The sequence below is a fragment of the Molothrus aeneus genome, chromosome Z, assembly GCF_037042795.1.
Source record: "Molothrus aeneus isolate 106 chromosome Z, BPBGC_Maene_1.0, whole genome shotgun sequence".
Lineage (NCBI taxonomy): Eukaryota > Metazoa > Chordata > Aves > Passeriformes > Icteridae > Molothrus > Molothrus aeneus.
The window spans coordinates 1730519-1749194 of record NC_089680.1 but is presented as its reverse complement, the minus strand read 5'-3'; the positions used below and the strand labels follow the sequence as shown (position 1 = coordinate 1749194).

Below are 18676 nucleotides of genomic sequence, written 5' to 3'. Positions count from 1 at the left end.
ATAAAAAAAAAGATTTTCATATCAAATATAAGCAGTGAATTCTGTAGAAATGTCAAACAAGTGCTAAATGCTTGGCTGTAGGACAGTGCCTAATGCAGCAAGTACAGTGAAGCTGATCCTGCAAATGGGCAGAGGCACCTTTGGAAACATTTTGAAGATTTCTTGGTTGATATGAAAGATTCCACTCGTGTCCACTTCATATTTCAGTTTAGTTCCCAAGGGAGTATTTTTCTGGGTGGTGAACAGAAAGGATGGGGCATTGCAACACCTTGACAGAGTAGACCTGTGAAATGAAAAAGAAATAAGATTAAGGAGCTGATGGCATAACACAGGATTTGTAATTGCTGTTACTCCTAACAAGGTATTTTTCACCAAAAAGAAATTTTTTAGCTCTGGGATGGGTAAAATGGTGGTTTGCTAGATTTTCATTCAGAAAACTTCAGATTTGGAGAAATTTTCTTAGATTGAGAAAACTGTGGCAAAACAAAAAGAAAAGAGAGTAAATTAGATACCTATACTTGTCTCTTCTAGGCTGTGGGGAATTCATGTGCAAATTATGCCCTGCTCTAGCCCCAGAGATGAATTTCTACCTCCCATATCCTGGCAAAACCACATCAGTGAATTAGTCCCTCTCTGCTTTAGACATCTTCACCATTTCATGAATTATACACTCATCACTGGGCAGGAAATGTAGGAGTTCAAGAGTGCCTCTGGAGACATGGAAATGTGGCAGGGCAGTATTTAAACACAGCAATACCCAAAGACACTGCCCCACTTGACAGACTGCTGTGGAGCACAGCACACTTTGGCTACAACAAAAAAAAACTTCAAAAATCTTAATTTTGCCCTTAGCCTTGCACATGTGTGCATCACGAAGGTGATGTGGCCCTGACAGATTGGTGCCAGGCAAACTGGTCATGCCTAAAAATCAAAAATCTCAGACTAACGACCAAAATTTTTTTTGCATAAAATCCCAAATGTGGGATTCAGAGTAAGAGAGAAAAAACATTCAGCTCTGATCCCTTTGCTGTGTTTCACATTGCAGAAACCTAAAACACAGAAAATATTTCTCTGTCTACTCTAGAGTATCCTAACCCCCAAGGGAGCACTAACTTTAACCCTCATTCATTTAAAAAGTTTCCTGGACTTCAAAATAGACTAAAATCCACAAAAGTGTAAAATAAATTATAGAAATTAGTGTATCACTTAGTAAAAAATTTAAGTTTTAAAATTTTTAGTATGTTGTAGATGGAAGCAAAATAAAAAATACAAAGTGTCGTCCTAAGTTTCTCTTCATGCTTTTCTTCCTTCTTTTTGTAAGTTTAAGTAACATTTTGTAATTAGACAAAAAAAAATCCACGTTACAAACTTTTTAGAATCAGTTATTAAGTTAAAAGAAAAAAAATAATCTAAGTGTAAATTCTTATTAAGTATTTAGTCTTAAAAAACCATATAACAAAAGATTGTGAACCATTTTCTGCCTTCTAATAAAAAGCTGCCAAATTCACAGTAATGAAACTGTTTTACTAATTAAAAATAATAAGCACTTAAATCCAAACATAAACTACCATCTCAAATACCTTCAATCCAAACCCAAAAAAACCAACAACCAATACCCCAAAAACTAAACCCCCCCCCATACATGAAATGTAGATGGGAAAAGCAGCTTTGTGAATAAGGTTCCCTTTTCCACCTCCCATCCTGCCCTGGATGCTTTTCTTCTTTCCCTGGTGGCACTGGAAGCCCTGGTTTTTGCCCACCCTTATTCCAGAGATGGTTTATTTCCCAGTCAATGTGTTTGATACCTTTAGTAAAAAATGCATGTCATGGCAAATGTACGAGCATGAAGGCAAAGCCAGATGGCTCTCAAATAACCCAGATTAAATGCCTTGCCTCTGGGGTGTGTGGCCTCATATTCTCAGTTGGAAGAATAAGCCTGTCTTCTTTATGGGCTTTATTACAAGCACCAGAAAGCAAATAGAGAATTATGCAAACATTTCAGTGATGTCCAATTACTCTCATATACTTGACTCATGCAGGATGGCACAAAATGACCATCAGATCAAGGCAGCAAATGAGACTGAAAAAGTCAATGAATAATGTCTAACAGCAAAAACAATTACAAACAGATTCAAGGAATTGAATTGTTATAGTTGGGATATGAGAAAAACCTCTTCATTGGCTGCTCCTTAAGGAATTGGAAGAGATGTTTTTCCTTAATGTCCAGCTGGTTTTCCAGAGGCACTGTCCTTTTTGTGAATGCCTGATATCTGATGGAAGAAGATTTTCAAGGAAACTGCTTTCCTTAGTCTCTACGTACAAACTTTATTGTGATTTTTGCCCTTCATCCCTCTCTGCTGCTCAAGTATCTGCCATTTAAAGCTGCTGGATTCTCCCCATCTCACATGGTGGGACTGGACTGGCAAAGCTCAAAATCCCACAGCTTGGAGGGTTACACATTTCATCCTCCTCCTAAACAGCCTCCAAACTCAGAGACCCTGGTTTGCTTTTAAGGGACAGCAACTTCCCCACAAACTCGCACACTGATGTCTCTGCCCCACTGAACACAGATGAAATAGGCTTTACACATTTTTTTTCCTTTTCAATTACAAGCACTACTGTTGTCCTGAAACCAGCTGACAGAGATTATGTTTACATCTGGGTGCCACTGAGGGTTCCTGGAGCAGTGATATATCAGTTAGGCAGGTAGAAGCAGTGACAGGAGTCCTTCATCTCTTTTTTTCTCTCAGTGCACAGGGTGGAGAGGGGTTCTTTGTTTAATGTGCTGGTGTTGGTGGCCTGAGATAGACTGATGGTCCTCCTGGTGGTCTTTGGAAACTCCTTTCTCATTGCTCCCACCTCTGCTCTGGCCTCCAAAGCTCAAAGGGCTCCTTTCCATACCTCAAAGTGCTGCTTTCTTTCTGGGCACAATTATTACTCCTCTCACTCCAGCTGTTTTTAAAATAATGAGCTGCAATCCTGAATGACTCTCCTCTTCAAAACAGGCTCTGATAATTGCCTACCAAGTAATTTCCAGGAAAAATGCAGGGGAAAAGAAAAATTAAACAAAAACCAAACACCTAAAAAATTTAGGTGTGGAGATCACATTGGAGAAACTGTTATGAGTCTGAGACTAACAATGTTATTTTTAAAGATGTCAATGACTAACTCAGCACATGCATTCTCACACTCTCTCATTAACTCCTGACAGCTATTTCCTGGAATCATGCAAGAGAATTTGGATAAAGCTGGGGGCCTTATTACAAACAACATCTCTGAATTGTACCAGTGACTTGCAGACTTCAGTCTACAGCACTTACCCTGAAATAGTTTGTTTTCTCAAAACCTACTGAAATATGGCACTGGAATATATCAATATATAACATTCAAAAAACTGGCTTCAATCCACTGTTGCCTTCACAACACCAGTTCCAAAAGCTGTGTCTTGAGAGGAGGACCCTCAGCAGAGAAGTTACAGGAAGAAAGACAGAACACTACAAAAATTAACTGAGAGGTCTCTGAAGACCAGAAAAAATATGTAGATAATCTGTGAGTAATAGCTGAGAAGCCATTATAAAAAAAACCAAACCAGAGAAAGTCATAACCAAGGTCTGACTAAAACCAAGGTACCTAAAACACCCAGAAGAAATCAAGTTTGAGTATTTTGTAGGCCAAATTTGCAGTATCACCAGTGATATTACCATTCCAAGCCAGACAATTAGGCTGACTGATAGGTGCAGCCATTAAATCTCATGTCCATCCTCACTGATGCCCAAATAAAACCTGGAAGTCTTTCCCACATCAAATTCCTTGCCTTTCCTGGAAGACTTTTCCACATGCCAGAAATCTTATTGCTGAGTTGTTTTTTTTTTTTTAAGCAGGGGGAAAAGTCCACATTTATTCAAAAGGATGGTATTCCAAATGTTGTCACGCTTACTTTTGGTATCCATGTGAAATTTTGATCTCTGCAAGAAGCCAAACTCAAACCAAAGTAAATTTTACCCAGTCTCATTAATTTGAGGCATTCTTACTTGAATAAATTGGCTTCTGTGACATTCATCTCCCATTTGCACATCTGTAGGCTCTTCCATCTATCAAACAATTCAGTTTGTTTCACCCTAAAATATAAAAAAAAGGAAAAATTAAGTTTATTACAAGGGCTTAATTTCCTAAAACAGCTGCAGATAGAATACCATACAAATTGATGGGACAAATCAGCCAGTCTCAACAGAACAAAATTTATAATTTTTCTTCCTTTTTCTGCTCAGACATAGCCACTCCAAGCCCAGTGCATGCAAGAATTGATGTTTGGGACTGATTTCTTCTCCCTGATAGGCCTTCTCTGTTTTTTTCAGGATAAAAAAATGCAATATTGAGCAAGAAGCAGCTACTCTACCAAAATCTGCTGGGAAGCAAATGAGTTTCAATCAGCTAAGTTTTGGGAAAAAGGTGCACCCAGCAGAAGGGCCCAGGAGGGGGATATTGGAAAAGGGGATTAATTTGGCCAACTAAAGCTGCATTTTGGTGAGGTTAACTTGATCTGTGAGATCCTACAGCACAACACTGTGGGTAAATTTATTTTATGAACAATTTATAAGCTCACATGTAGGGATAAGAGTCTGTGATGGTAAGGGGAAATGAAAAGCTCATTACATAAGGATCTCTACCTCCTCCTCTGCTAATCAGTACACCTGTAGTCACATAAAAAAAAACAAACAAAAAAAAAACCCAAAAAAACCTCACTCCTATTTCAACTAAGCTGATACAGGATGACTCATTTTTTTGATGATATCACCAATTCCAAGAAATTCCACATTGAAGTTCGCACATATTCTGGTACGTTTGGACAACAGAGATAATGAAGGCTTTGCAAATATCTAGAGGTAGGAAGCAACTGTATAATCTGGCTAAGAAATTTGGAAGTCTGTGATTTCTGCTAGATTGATAGGTCTTAATGAGTTCTTTTCAGACTTGAGGGCTTTGAATGTTTGAATAAAGCATAGACTTTTAAGATAATTATATATTTAATGTGAGTAGAACCGAGCATTTCCCAGGCTGAGGAAGTTGCAGGAAGGAATTAGGTCATATTGTACTTTCTGTAGCCCACCAGAGCACATTAACTTGGAAATCTTCCATTACCATAAGGGCTGACGTGGGAAACATAGCACATTTGAATCAAGAACATCAGAAGAGACCAGCAGAGTAAAAGAGTTTAATGTCAAACGGTGTCTACTGTAGAATTTATGGTAGCTCGTATCTAGCTGAGCAGGACTCCACTACCTTCCTTGGGCCACTGAGTAAGATAAAGAAAAATGAGGAATTCTCTGTGCATGCAAAAAGAAAAAAAAACAAATCAGAGCTCCTGATCTTCAGCAGAACACTGGAGAAGTGTGACATTCTCACCCCTCCTTTTTATTTTTAAGCGCTGCGAGTCAGCAAGCCGCGCAAAGTGTGTTACTCGTGTACCCTTCATCCAGTGCAGGAGGCAAGGACATAACCTACATTTTGCTGTGCACAGAGTCAGTCAGGGAGGCACGTTCAGATTCATGCAGACCTGGAGCAACAAACTGTATTTTCTGTAGCCCTGGCTGCTCAATGTTATGGACGTGTGGAGCTGCACTTTGAACTGACATTCCCAGTGCACTTTTCAGGCCCTGTGCATTGCCTGCAACATTAATAAACCATTTGCTTTAGATGTGGTGAGGGATCAGGCATAAGTTAAGCACCTAAACACAGTGAAATGCTGAAAAATGCAAAAAGGCAACACTAAAATTGCCCAGCTGTGCACTGTCGTACTGGCAAACTCACTTTTTTCACTCAGTTCCTTCGCTGTGGCTTCATACATACATCTCATTCAACTCATTGGTTTCCTGACATACTTATTGGACCACAAAACACAATTTAGAGGTATTTTATTGTTTCCCAGAATCACATTTTCTTACCTTTTCACTGAGGGGTTTTGAGTTGTGAAACTCTGCTGTTTGAAAAGGTCAGAAATACAAATGGGCTCAGAAAATATCCAAACAAATTAATAGAAAGGTCTGTTGTCCATTCTGACTACTCTGTTCTGGACTCCTTCTACCAGTCCACAAGTTCCCATGCCAATATTTATTATAAGGAAGGGCTGAACAATTTCTTTCTTTCTCAGCCTTCACTACTGGCCACTGCCAATGAAAGACCCTTAAGCTAGACACGTGCATGAGTCAGTCTGGCTGTTCTTAACCTTCAGTTACTGAAAATATGATATTACAAACACTGTATTATATTCTCAACAACAATTGTGGGCCTGATCAAAATGCCTCAATGTATGGGAAAAGCTTCCTTGCTCTATAAATGGAACTCAGATCAAATTCAAACATTGCTTGCACAGGTAAGAGAAGGCTAGAGATCCCTTCTGAGATCCCTGTTGATGTCACCTCTTGAGCCTTTTGGCATGTAATTGTAAGATACCATTCCATCGTGCCCCAGAAGTAACACTTTTAGCAATGATTTTATTGCTAAGTACTTCTACTTTTTACATTTAGCTCATACTTACATAGACAAGACCTTCACCTCAATGATGTCCTGCCTTAATTCCAGGCATTTTGTAGAGTTGTACTCCAAAGGCCCTTCATAAAACTCAAAATACCTGAGGAAGGACAAGAAAAGATATCATAAATAAGGTTTAGGCTAGAATAATTATCTTGCACATCAACCGAATTTTGCTGAAAGTTGTCATTTATGATTTTTTCCTAACTTGAGGCTGACTGCCTGGCCCATAGGCAGCTTGTTGCTTCACAGGAAAGCACAGATGTCCCTGCTGGTCCTAGAACAGTCTCCCATGCCCAGTTTGTCCATTCCTACAGGAGATCATCAATCCTGAAGCAATAACAAGGACCAGCTACCTTTTCTAGCAGTCAGCACTTGGCAGCTGGAACTGAAAGTCAGGGCAAAAGCACTGATCATTTAAGGGACACTGTTCCCATCTTTGGGGTGCCTGACTGTGCTGGGTTGGAAAAAACAGTACCAGAAAAGTGCTAGAGGTTGTATTCCATCTGTGGAGGCTATTCCATAGCTCCTGAGCAACTGAGCTTTTCACTGGGATTTACTCTTTTGGTCTGTTTAGAAGTGAACAGAAAGAGGGATTATATTCTGGGGAAAAAAATTAGGAACAAAAGGATTTGAATGCTCAGACACAGCACAAATAAGACTGATATTCCTGGTTAAAATACAGACAGAAATATTTACTTTACTGGCTAATTTATTTACCTTAGTCACTGGGCTGAAGGGGAAGAATACCACAATGGTAGCTACTCATGCTTAGGGAAAAGAAAAAGCCCAGGCTGGCAAATGAACTCAATGAGTCTGCATTGAAATGACAAACAAGATTTTGGGTTTAAACCAAGCTCTGCATTAGTTTCACTCCTAATCATTAGAAGTCACTATTAAAACCTAATTCCTAAGACCTGCACATACCCATGAAACACTTGAGAGGACAATGTAAAACTAAGAGAAGGTGACCTGGAGGAATAGGTATTATGAACAAGACTAGAGAAAGCTCTTTTGATGGATCCCTTAAAATCCTGGAATTCAGGAGGCTGTAACTCCAAGAACTCATTTTTGAATCTTCAATGAGAAATATAAAGATAAGATTTGTGGAAAAGCTCCATTCAAGCCATCACTGGAAATGGAATATTTGAGGTTTGTGTCATTGCAAAATAATATCAAAATTAATGTTTGACCCATGTATAACTGGAAAAAGTCCAAGAGCCTCCCAAAACAATTTGCTTTCAAGAGGGAATATTTCTGTCCTGTGAAGTGCTGCTTTAGAAAGTGTCTCTTTCACCTCTCCCTGAGGTTTTCGCCACCTCAGCTTTGTCAAACCCCAAACCAAACATTTCTGTGATCCAGTGAGAGGCTCAAACCTTGAGACTGAAAGGAGGAAACCCATTCTTAAAAGCAGGCAGGAGAACAAAAAAATTCCTAATGAAGAAGTCAGAAGAACCCAATAGCTCAAAAAACGTGGCTATTTGTAAATATGTTTGTATGGCCTTCAAGGCAAAAAATGTGTATTTTTATAAGTTTTGTAGAAGAAAATATATGATTAAAGTATTCCAAGATCAGTAAGAACTCTATGAAAAGACAGTTGAAGGGACACCTAACATGAATCTTTGTCTGGATTCTCACCAAAAGGCTCACACTCTCCTTCCAGCTGAGTTATTCACCTGGACATCCAGCATTTGCTAAGGAGCAGCTGAAATCCACTGCCCTGGCACATCTCCCATGTGCTTGCCTTGTTGAGCTGGAGCCGAGCAACTTGTGGAAGAGGCTTCAACTGGATTTGGATTAAGAGCCCACCTGCTTGCACCAGGCCAAAGCCCTGCATGGACGTACCCCAGATCAACTTCCCCAAACTGAACCAAAATCTCTCTTTAGACAGCAGCATAGAATTTCTTACATTTCACAGAAAATTCACAGAATTTTCCAGGGCTGAATGAGTACCCTCTGGCTGCCAGTACAGACAACATTTTAATCCTCTGAAATAATCGTTTTTCTGACTGTCTTTTTCAGAATCAATGCTTTTCTTTGGTTCTTTGAGTAAGGCAATGCTGGCACCCTGGACGTGCAGGTTCTACACAGTGACACGGGGCAGGTACACACCCCCACACAGCACTGAGCGCCTCACACACCCCTCCTGCTTCTCAGGGTGTGCAGGAATGAGCAATGCCTATCAGCCTCATCCTCACCTGCCTCCCAACACTTCATTTCAGTGCCTTGAATGTGCCTCAGGACAGATAAGCAGAGCAAAAATCTAGATTAACATTTATTTTTATCTTTCCTGTGCACTTCTAGCTGTGATGCTAGGTTAGAGCGCAGCAGCTCAGATGTTGAACAGCACATGCTGTCACGTGGGAGCACCACAGCACAGGAAAGCTGCCTTCAGCCTGTGGCACTGGAGTCAAAGATGTCATTTTATGGAATGGAGATGAAATTTCCTGTGTCCCAGCCATTCCCTTTGATCGTTGCCTGTTTACTCAATCCACAAACCAAAAATAGAAATGAAAAAGGATGTGTTACCACAGCAGCAGAAGGTTAAGAAGGAAATGATTGGGTCAAAAATAAACCACTTCTGGATCTGAAAGGAAATCAATCCATGAGGCAACACTGCGTTTCTAGCAGAGCTATTCCATGAGCCTATAGATTGAAAAAGCACAGTCCTGCAAGCCTCTACTCTCACAACAGCTTCAGCTTTCCCCACAGAGCCACTGGGAGCATTGAATTCACCATTTAGTACCCCATGGAAGTGCAGAGGGAGGATCCATGGGATGGGCTGGATGACACATGGCTGATGGGACACGTGCAGCAAAGGCAGGGGACACCAATGGCAGAGTCATTCTGCACAGAGAGGGGAGAAAATGCTGCTGGCCATGGGGTCAGTTTGACTGAAGTGAGGTCAGTGATGCCAAGCTATTGAATAAACATCCTTTGGGCTGCCCTTCCTCAGCCTGAACCTCACTGGCGCAGACAGCCACTGAACCCTCCTTAGTTGTAATGCTATGGATGCTTCTGCACATCAGCTGCACATAACAACGGTGCTGCAACAGCATTGGGAATTTTTCAAGACAGTGGCTGGTCAATAGACTCAGGAAAAAAAGTTTCTCTCTTTCTCCCAGGAGTATTCATGCTTTTTATTTGCTTCACAGTGATTCCTCCTGCTGCAGATATTAGAGGATATTAGCAGAGGCTGTTCCCTGGAGCACTGGACAACCTCTTCCCACAGAAGTGCTTCACATTGTGCTTTCCTAGAGTGCAGCTTTTGCACAACACCAGGCCCTAGCACAAGGAGCATGGGTTCCCTCAACCTCCAGAGATGTCCTTTAAACCGACGCCCTCATCTTGCAAGGGTCTGGACCTGCAGGGAGTGTTTGGAGATCAGGCCCCCACACTTCCCCAGAGGAAGCATCAGTCTCACCCACTCCCTGGTCTCTGAGAGCTCTTCCTGCTTATTAACTCCCACTCCAAAACATGTAGTTCCCTGTGAATGAAGATACATTTGCCTGTCAGAAAGCTTAATTAGCATAAATGGAAACTGTCCTCCCCATCATCCTCCTCAGTCTGATCTCCAGCTAAGAAACAAGGATGTAGTTCAGTTTATTTTGATTTATGTTCTGGATTAGTGACAAGTGACAAACCTGACTATACTACTTACTCCTTTTGCTAGAGAAAAGGTCTGTGCTTTGGCTTTACAAGAATGACAGTGAAGCTTTATTATCCATAAAACAGAGTTGATCTGTCACCACCATAATGTCCTCTCCCTGCATTTTTCCACTGCCCCTGACGAAACATAAATAACTTCTATCCCTTTAAAGATCACAAGTCTACAGGAAAACCAATACAAGAATTCATGATTCTTTACCTTAAGAACACAACTGCGAATGAATTACAACAAACAGCTCAGTTGCATGTAGGATTGTGCTTTCCCAGGGCACTGGGTACTACACACTACTCACTGCTCTGTGTCTGCTCACGTCAGTTGTAGCTTTCAAACCCACAACACTTTTCCAGGGTCAAATCCTGTGCCTGAACACCACACAAGCTGCAAGTGCTCAGAGGGCACTGGTTTTTTACAGCCCACTGCACTGAGTAGCGAGGAATTAGATGCTATTCACTCTGTAATTTTCCATTTTTGACTGACTGAACCTTTCTTCTTTTCTTACCTTCACGTCCCCCATTGCAACCTCACCTCCAGCTGAGCTGCCTACTGAGCTTGCCAGTGAGAGACACATTTGGTTTCTCAGTACATCAGCTAACACTTAGGTCTTTGATCATCTGCAGTTGGGCTGCTCCTGCTTTGATCAGAAGTAAGTTTTTCTTGATCACACTACACGAATTAAAAAGCCTGAGACTTCAATCCTGCCTTCAAGTGACGCTTGGGTTGAGACACTGAGTTGTCTGATATACTGAACAAAGGTTTAAAAGTATAATTTACTGCAATGGTTAGGCATCTTTTAAGGAGAATCATTTTCTGAAGCTGCCTTCCCATTCATTCTGCTCACTCCTGGAGTGCCAGTTCTCAACACTGCTTGCAGTGAGGCTGCAGCACTTGCACGGCGAGACCACAGAGCATGGCAGGAAGGATTCCACCTACCCTGCAGGAAAAACAAAGATCTTTCCAAAAATATACATTATCCAGTGACTAAGAAATGAGACTAAATGAACTAAGCCCTGCAGGCTTCTACTAAATGCTTATTAAGAGTGCTGTCCAATTAGCAGTGCCTGTGTTCATCAGTACGGGCAGATCCATGGACAACCTTGGGTCGAGATTCACCTTCCTTACTCAGGAACATCCCAAGTGTGCCAGAGCACACATTCCCCAAAGCACAGGGGACTCACATCATCTGGCAAGGTCCCTATGGAACCTTCAGGTCCCTGGAGCAAAAATACTGCTGGGGTGGAGCGTATCACAGCTCTAGAGGCCCTGGACAATTCATCTGGAATAGAGCACAGTAGGTGTTGACTTCATCAGAGCCCATTGTGAGAGACCAAATCCCTCTGGCCTTTACTCCTCTTAATGCTTCTATGTGACAACAACGCCTACAAGATTTGGTCAAAAGGTTTAAGGGCTTTACATCAATTCAGGTGTTTTTCTCCCTTAATAAAAGCATCCTACCACTTTGCATGGCCTGTTCTCCCAAGATTATTTTGTCCCATTGGGAAGGGATGATCCCTGTTCAGCAGGTAAAGAAGCTGATGTAGATGTGGCAAGAGAAGCAGCAATCTGCGGTACTCTTGGATGAATTCAAACTTCAACAGGACTGTGACACAAAAAAAAAAAAAAAAAAAAAAAAAAAAAAATCGCTGCTTGTGCTGTTTCTGCTATTTGAGTGCCTGAGTCGACTTGTCCACAACAGGATGGTGCTTGAAAGGCTGAACCGAGAGAGGAAGAGCTGTGGGATCAACAGAGGAGACTGGAGAAGCAGCAGGCTTCTTTTACACAGCTTCGTGAAACTATTTGATTGTCTTATCCTTGGGCACAACAAATATTAAAAAAGATGGTTCACATTCCTACTGCCTACCATGTGCTGATGAAAATGTCACTGGCAATACTGGTTTAAGCCCTGTACCATCTTCATCTCTAATGCATTAGATGTCTAACTGATCATGAACTTTTAGTATGTGTCTGTAGGTGGGAGCAAAATATGCCACCATGAGCTGTGTCATGTAGAAATATTAAAATATAAGCAAGATAAAATGGTCATTTATCTCTGCATGCATCGTGTAGTAATAGCTCTTCTGAATTACTGCATCCACCTCTGACATTTCATCTTTGGGGGTTTGAGACACTGGTGAGAGTTGCAAAAGGACCTGCAGAAATTTTCTGGATTCTAAAATATTATGAGAGGCGTGTGAAGCTTAATCTAAACATATGGTGACTGAATAAGGAGATACTGCACCAGGAAGCAATTACCAGTGGCAGGAAGGTTTTCAATACAGTATAGAAGGAAAAATAGTATTCAATGCCTGGAAGCTAAAGATAGAAATGGCATGTTTAGTTCAAGATTGGCTGTCTTTCTAGAAGAATCAGAGTAACTAAAATTCAGGATCTAGAATTCTTGTACAGGGGCTAAGGTTTTCCAAGAAATTCTTGTAGCTGAGGTTAAAAGCTATAGATTCATGAACTCATTGACCATTCACTTAGGATATTTTGAGATGTTTGGTCTTACAGAGTTGTAAGCTTTCCTGGGGTTTCATAATAGATCATTTTAGATAGGTCCATCCATCAAGACAAGGACCAAGATATTGTGCCTGTTTTCCAAATTAAAATTTTTGCTTTCAAAAAACCAAAAGTGCTTCCATGGACCAGCCATATATCCATAAGTTTGATCTTCATCAGAGGAGGAGTGGCTTTTATATTTCTGTCCTTGAAAGGCTGTTCATGTATATCTCACTGAACATCCCCAGAAAAGTAGAAACTACACAGTTTTTTTCTAATCAGAGGTGCTCCTTTTCTGGATTCTTTTTCTGACCATGACTCCACAGGTATCCTACACATCTGAGCAGTCAAGATGATGGTTGTGATGCCCTGAGGATGTATTTTTCATCACAACCATGGAAGCTCCTGGCAAACTGTCACTGGCTGCTCACTGCCATTTTATTATGATCTCCCATCTCATCTCCAAGTCTCCACTTGGAATTGCTTGGCTCTGCTGCTCATTACCTCATTAGCAATGTGAATTGACCAAACACCCACTCCAGCCAAAGGCATGTTGTTCCCTTCCCATCTGTCCACTGATTTGGGACACAAGCCTTTCTCTCCACGGTTTCAGCCTAGCACAGCACCAGAGTAAGTTGCAAAACACAGCTCCACTGCAGCAGTCGTGGGTGTAGCAGCAGGAGCTCCAGCAGAAACAGCCCTAAATGGCACAGCAAAGTCCAGGCTGCCTCCTGCTTCTCCCTGGAGATAAGCCCACCTTGTAGTCCATCAACACCACCACCCCCTGTGCTTCCCAGGTCCTCTCTGAACCAGGCTGACACCCATCCTCATTTAGAGGTGCACCCACTGTGCAGTGTGTGGGCATGATTCACTGGAGATTGCATTGGATTTGAGTTTCAGGGACATGTTGGTGCTTCTTGTCTTTTGCCTGTATCAAACCAATGCTGTCTCCTGACAAGCAGCAGTGGAGTGTGCTGCAGGAAGCTCTATTTTCCCAAATTCTTTTCAAAGCTCTCAGATTTTTAATAAACTGGTGCTTGGCTGTTTTAATCAAGCTCTTTCCCATGATGTTGTTATCCATATGACCACCCACCTAGAAGTTACAGCAACATTCATGACAACCCTTATGCATCAATGACATCTTAAACCCCACATTTTAGCTTATTGCAAGCAACTGCCTTTTTTTTTTCTTGTGGTTTTTAGATTTTAGGATCCTTGTATGAGCAATGTGACTTAAGCAAAATCCTAAGTCCTTACATTCATTCTTGTGAAACATGTATTTGACAAATCAAATTGATTCTACTTTTTATTCCGTAGCCAGTGGGGACAAGACAAAGCTTCAGATTTGTCAGGCTAGAGAATTCAGTGTACAGATTGACAGGCCTTAAAGTATCTCCTCTCACCCACCAAAGGCTTCTGTGGTTTCATCACAAAAGCTCTACATTGAATCTTATCTGCAGCTCCAGTAGACTGAAGGGAAAACCATAAACCAACTCATATGGCAGATAAGTCATCCTGTCATTAAAGCAGCTTCTTGCCAGTGAAAAATTACTTAAGCATGAAGACTCACAATTCCAGTAAGTTGGAAAACAATACCAAAAGGAGAGCAGAAGAATCAGAGCTCTGGGAAGGGGTTATGTCTATCACTTGTCATAACCAGCACTAGATAAAACCCTTTATCTGATTCTCCACAGGGATACTGTAAGGTTTAACGATGCTTAGCACAAAGTAAAATGCAAAAGATAGAAATATGAGTAATGGGTGATGCACAAGAATCAAAAATAAGCCACTGTTCAACAACTGGTTGTTATTACATCTGTGTGGGTAGTCCTCCTTTGGTTCAAATCCCTATGGATTTTGGGGAGCTCCTGAGCTTCACTTTTAGTACAATACAACACACTTTTACTTCTTGTTAATAATCACTATTTCCTTGCCACCTAGAAGGCCTTCAGCAACATAATCTGAATTGAAATGAAGGCTCTGGTGCTCAAAAAGGCCCAGCAAATTGGGATCTGTCAAGTGCCTGCCCAGAGCAGTGTTAGGTGACACAAAGGGGATCCACACTCTTGGTTGCACCACATAAATGACACAAGATTTTATTTCCATGAACTGCTTCTACACAGTCTGAAGAACTGTCTTTAAGCACTGAGATGAAAACCTGGGTTAGCTGAATTACCCCAGCAGAGCTGCCAGAGCAGGGCTCAGCTTGAGAAATATGTTTGATTTCTGACCTCAGCCATCAGAGGGCTGGAGCCCCTCTGCTCTGGAGCCAGCCTGGCACAGCTGGGGCTGTTGAGCTGCACAAGAGAAGCTCCAGGGACACCTCAGAGCCCCTGCCAGGGCCTCCAGGGGCTCCAGCAGAGCTGCCCAGGGACTGGGGACAAGGCCTGCAGGGACAGCACCCAGGCAATGGCTCCCACTGCCAGAGGGCAGGCACAGATTTTGGGCTCTTGGCAATTAGGAATTGCTGGCTGGGAGGGTGGGCAGGCCCTGGCCCAGGGTGCCCAGAGCAGCTGTGGCTGCCCCTGGATCCCTGGCAGTGTCCAAGGTCAGGCTGGATGGGGCTTGGAGCAATCAAGGATAGTGGAAGGTGTCCCTGCCCATGGCAGGGGGTGGCATTGGATGAGCTTTAATGTCCCTTCCAAACTATTGTATGATTCTATCTAAGGAGTGCCTCAATGTTTACTGAAATCACATAACACAATAATATTAATCTCTTTCTTACTTAATCATTTTTATGTAGTGTTTAATCTTCACTGCTCACTGGTTTTTCTAAGGCCACCATTCTCATTAAGTTTGGCTGACTTGCAATTCTAATACACTCATTCTTTCTGCATGCCTTTGCTTTGGAAGTCCTTCATTTTCATCTAAACCTTCGCTCCTACAGGATGAGTTGTCAGCATCTACACCCTGTATTAAGTTATGTAATTAAAAGATAAAGAGTAGTTCTAGAATATGTTCAAATTGATACCACACATGCATGAATAAACATATGTCTCTATGTATATAAATGGTACAAGTTAATGGAAATCATATTCACATCTATTTCAATTAATATCTTTAAACACAAAACCTTCTACAAGAAGGTGGTGGCACAGCAAACTGCAGAGCTGTGCAGTGAAAGGTATTCTGTGTGCTTATGCTGACATACAATTATTATTGCACACTTCAGACATCTCTCCGGAGTCCTGTAAATATATACAAATAAAATCAGTTCTGTGAACTGTAGTCTGCAAGTTTTCCATTCAGGGGAAAGAATTATTCATTAAAGGAAGACTTGTTTTCATTTTATGACAACAGCATAAAGTTGAGTGTCAGATTAAGACTCTCAGGAGATGTCTGGTGACAACACAGTCAGAAAGGTGATCAAATGTAAATAGTAAACAATTTTGACACAGCTCTGCAGTAGTCACCACACAGTCTCATCTCCACACTTACACAGTACTGTTTTTATTTTCCTATATTCCCAGGTTCCATACAAAAAGATAAATTATATCTCTAACACACTTAGGTGTGAAATATGTTGCAGGTAGACTTATCGCTGACTGAAAAGCTTTCAGCTCCACTGTCAGTAACACAGAACCACAGAATGTCTTGAGATGGAAGAGACCCATAAGATCCCCCAGCCCAGCTCCTGCCCTGCACAGACCCCCAGCAATCCCACCCTGAGCATCCCTGGCAGTGCTGTCCAAAGGCTCCTGGAGCTCTGGCAGCCTTGGGGCCGTGCCCATTCCCTGGGGAGCCTGGGCAGTGGAGATACAGTCACTGACATATCACATAACACAGGCTCTGAAACGCACTTTTTTTCTTCATTGATATTATAACTTTTCCCATTTATATCTAGCTTGTGTGGTTTGTTTGTGTAAAAACCACTTGCACCTTGAACCTCTTTGTCTTTGATGAGGCTGAAGAGACTGAGAGCAGCACTGTGGCTCAGCCCCTCACGACTCTGTGTTTTGTATTCAAAGCTTTTGGTTCCCAGTCATGCAATCAATGATAGTTCAATTGCCTCTGTCAAAGGTGTCTAGAGGAGGAAATCTATATTTGTTTATTTTCTCATGACTTCAAGATGATGTGTGTCTTTGTGTCACACTGAGTTCTTTTATACGCCAAGTGCCGAAACTGAAGACTTTGTAAATACAGACTATATATGCAGATACCGAAAAGGCAACAAGAGAGGAAGATAGATACACACACCAACACATATACACATGAATCCTTTTCCCCCCTGCTCTAGGAGAAAAACTGCAGTGGAGGCTGGTTGCTCTTATAAAGATCCTTTACAAAGCCAACCAGCAGAGCAGCAGGAAGCGCTCGTACAGGATCACATTACAGCAAGAGCCTGAACAGGAACTGCAGCATTGCTGTGATTCAGTGACAGGACGATTTCTGGCAGGTTAGACTCTGCAACTTCTGCTTGCCTTTGAAGTGCTATCAGCTCCACAGCTGCAGTGGTGTATGGTTACAAAATGATGATATTTAAAATAAAATGGGCAATTTACCCAGTGTTTTGTTTATACGCAAGTACTAAGTGTAAGGTTCTTTTAATTGTTTTTAGTTTTTTCTTTATTTTACAGCTCTTTCTAAGATTTCCCTGCTGCTTATTGAACTTGATGCTACACATGACTCAGGATTTTTAATTACTCCTGTAATTGGTGTTCCAGGAAGAGAGCCCAAATATCCACCCTATGCCTGTGCCTGGATTTGTGCAGATGGCCTGGGATAGCTGTGGAGTTCTTTAGGCACAACTGCTGCCAGTTTTCTGACTCTGCTCATGACCCTGCAGACACCTGAGCCCATGTCAAACCAGGAAGTACAAAGAGTGCAGCAGCACATCAGTGCTTCTCATGTTGCCAAATACTGTAAACAAAGGCAATACTCCAGCCTTATCTTGACAGAACACTTTTCCCCTAGGCCCTGAAAAGAATTTAAGTTAAACTATGTTTTCATGGAATACATGTTTTATTCTAAAGACCACATTCCCCAGTGTGCTCTGTATGCACCAACACTCTCATGTTGGGACATTCTCTGCCAAAGTCCCATTCTCCCATACTGCCACACCTTCACACACAGCATTGGTAGGGAAACAGGAGAGGCCAGGACATAGAAGCCACCCTCCTGCAGACTTCATGGATGCTTATGGCATATTCCAAAATGTCCCCAGGGCTTGCAAGTGGGAAAACGGCACAGTGCTTGGTGATCCCTGACATCTTCTGCACTGTGGGGAGCAGTGCCAAGCAGCCAAAGCACACTGCAGATCTCATTTTTCATACAGCCTGTGCTCACATTTGTGGTTCACACAAGGAGAGAGAGAGAGAGAGAGATCTCCACAGCCATTCCCTCGGGTGTTGGTACCTGGTGCCTGTGTCACTGCCACTCTTCACTGCTCCGTCATCCGTGAAATTAAAGGTGCCGGTCCAATTTGCCAATTCCTCTCCATTCTGCCAGCTAAACTGCAGCCCTCTAGCAAGAAAATGAGGCAGTTGATATTTGATATCATTCATTAGGTCAAGTCTATCAGCATGAGTTCTCATGTCCTATTTCTTAACATACACATGTGACTATGACACATTCATCAAAAACAATTAAAAGATACCAAGCACAACAAGATATCACCTTACTAGGGTAAACAAATAATTTTTACTTCCCACAGACTCTGCAAGTCCTTGGATGAAAACAATACCAGGCTCCCCATACAAATTTGAAGGCCAGTAGTTATCATAAACAACACACATCTATGAGGAGGTAGAAATTTCTTTCTCCAAAAGACAAGGGCAAAAAGTTGGAGATAGTGGGAAACCACAGGGCCAGAAAAGCTCCAAACTTCAGTTTTGCATCTACAGTAGTTGCTAAATGTGTTGGGCACTGGGTTCTTCCTCTGATTTGCTGGCTCTGCCAGTAAAGGATGTGTCATTTGATGATGTCTCTAAAGTCATAATACAGTGCTTATTTTGCCTGTTTGGTAAGATGGCATTTTTTTAA

The 18676-nt window shown here is 41.8% G+C and overlaps 1 protein-coding gene across 2 annotated transcripts in view; it reads right to left on the bottom strand.

Annotated features, from left to right (window-relative positions):
* ST8SIA5 (ST8 alpha-N-acetyl-neuraminide alpha-2,8-sialyltransferase 5) overlaps positions 1-18676 on the bottom strand; it is a 48793-nt gene that overhangs the window by 14156 nt on the left and 15961 nt on the right. The window contains exons 2-5 of one of the 2 annotated variants that reach the window (XM_066569000.1): positions 18050-18157; positions 6536-6628; positions 4032-4118; positions 139-283 (exon numbers count right to left, since the gene is read on the bottom strand). In XM_066569000.1, coding sequence (XP_066425097.1) covers positions 139-283; positions 4032-4118; positions 6536-6628; positions 18050-18157 — 433 coding nt within the window. The remainder of the gene's footprint in view (positions 1-138; positions 284-4031; positions 4119-6535; positions 6629-18049; positions 18158-18676) is intronic. The other variant, XM_066569001.1, reaches the window with a different exon arrangement.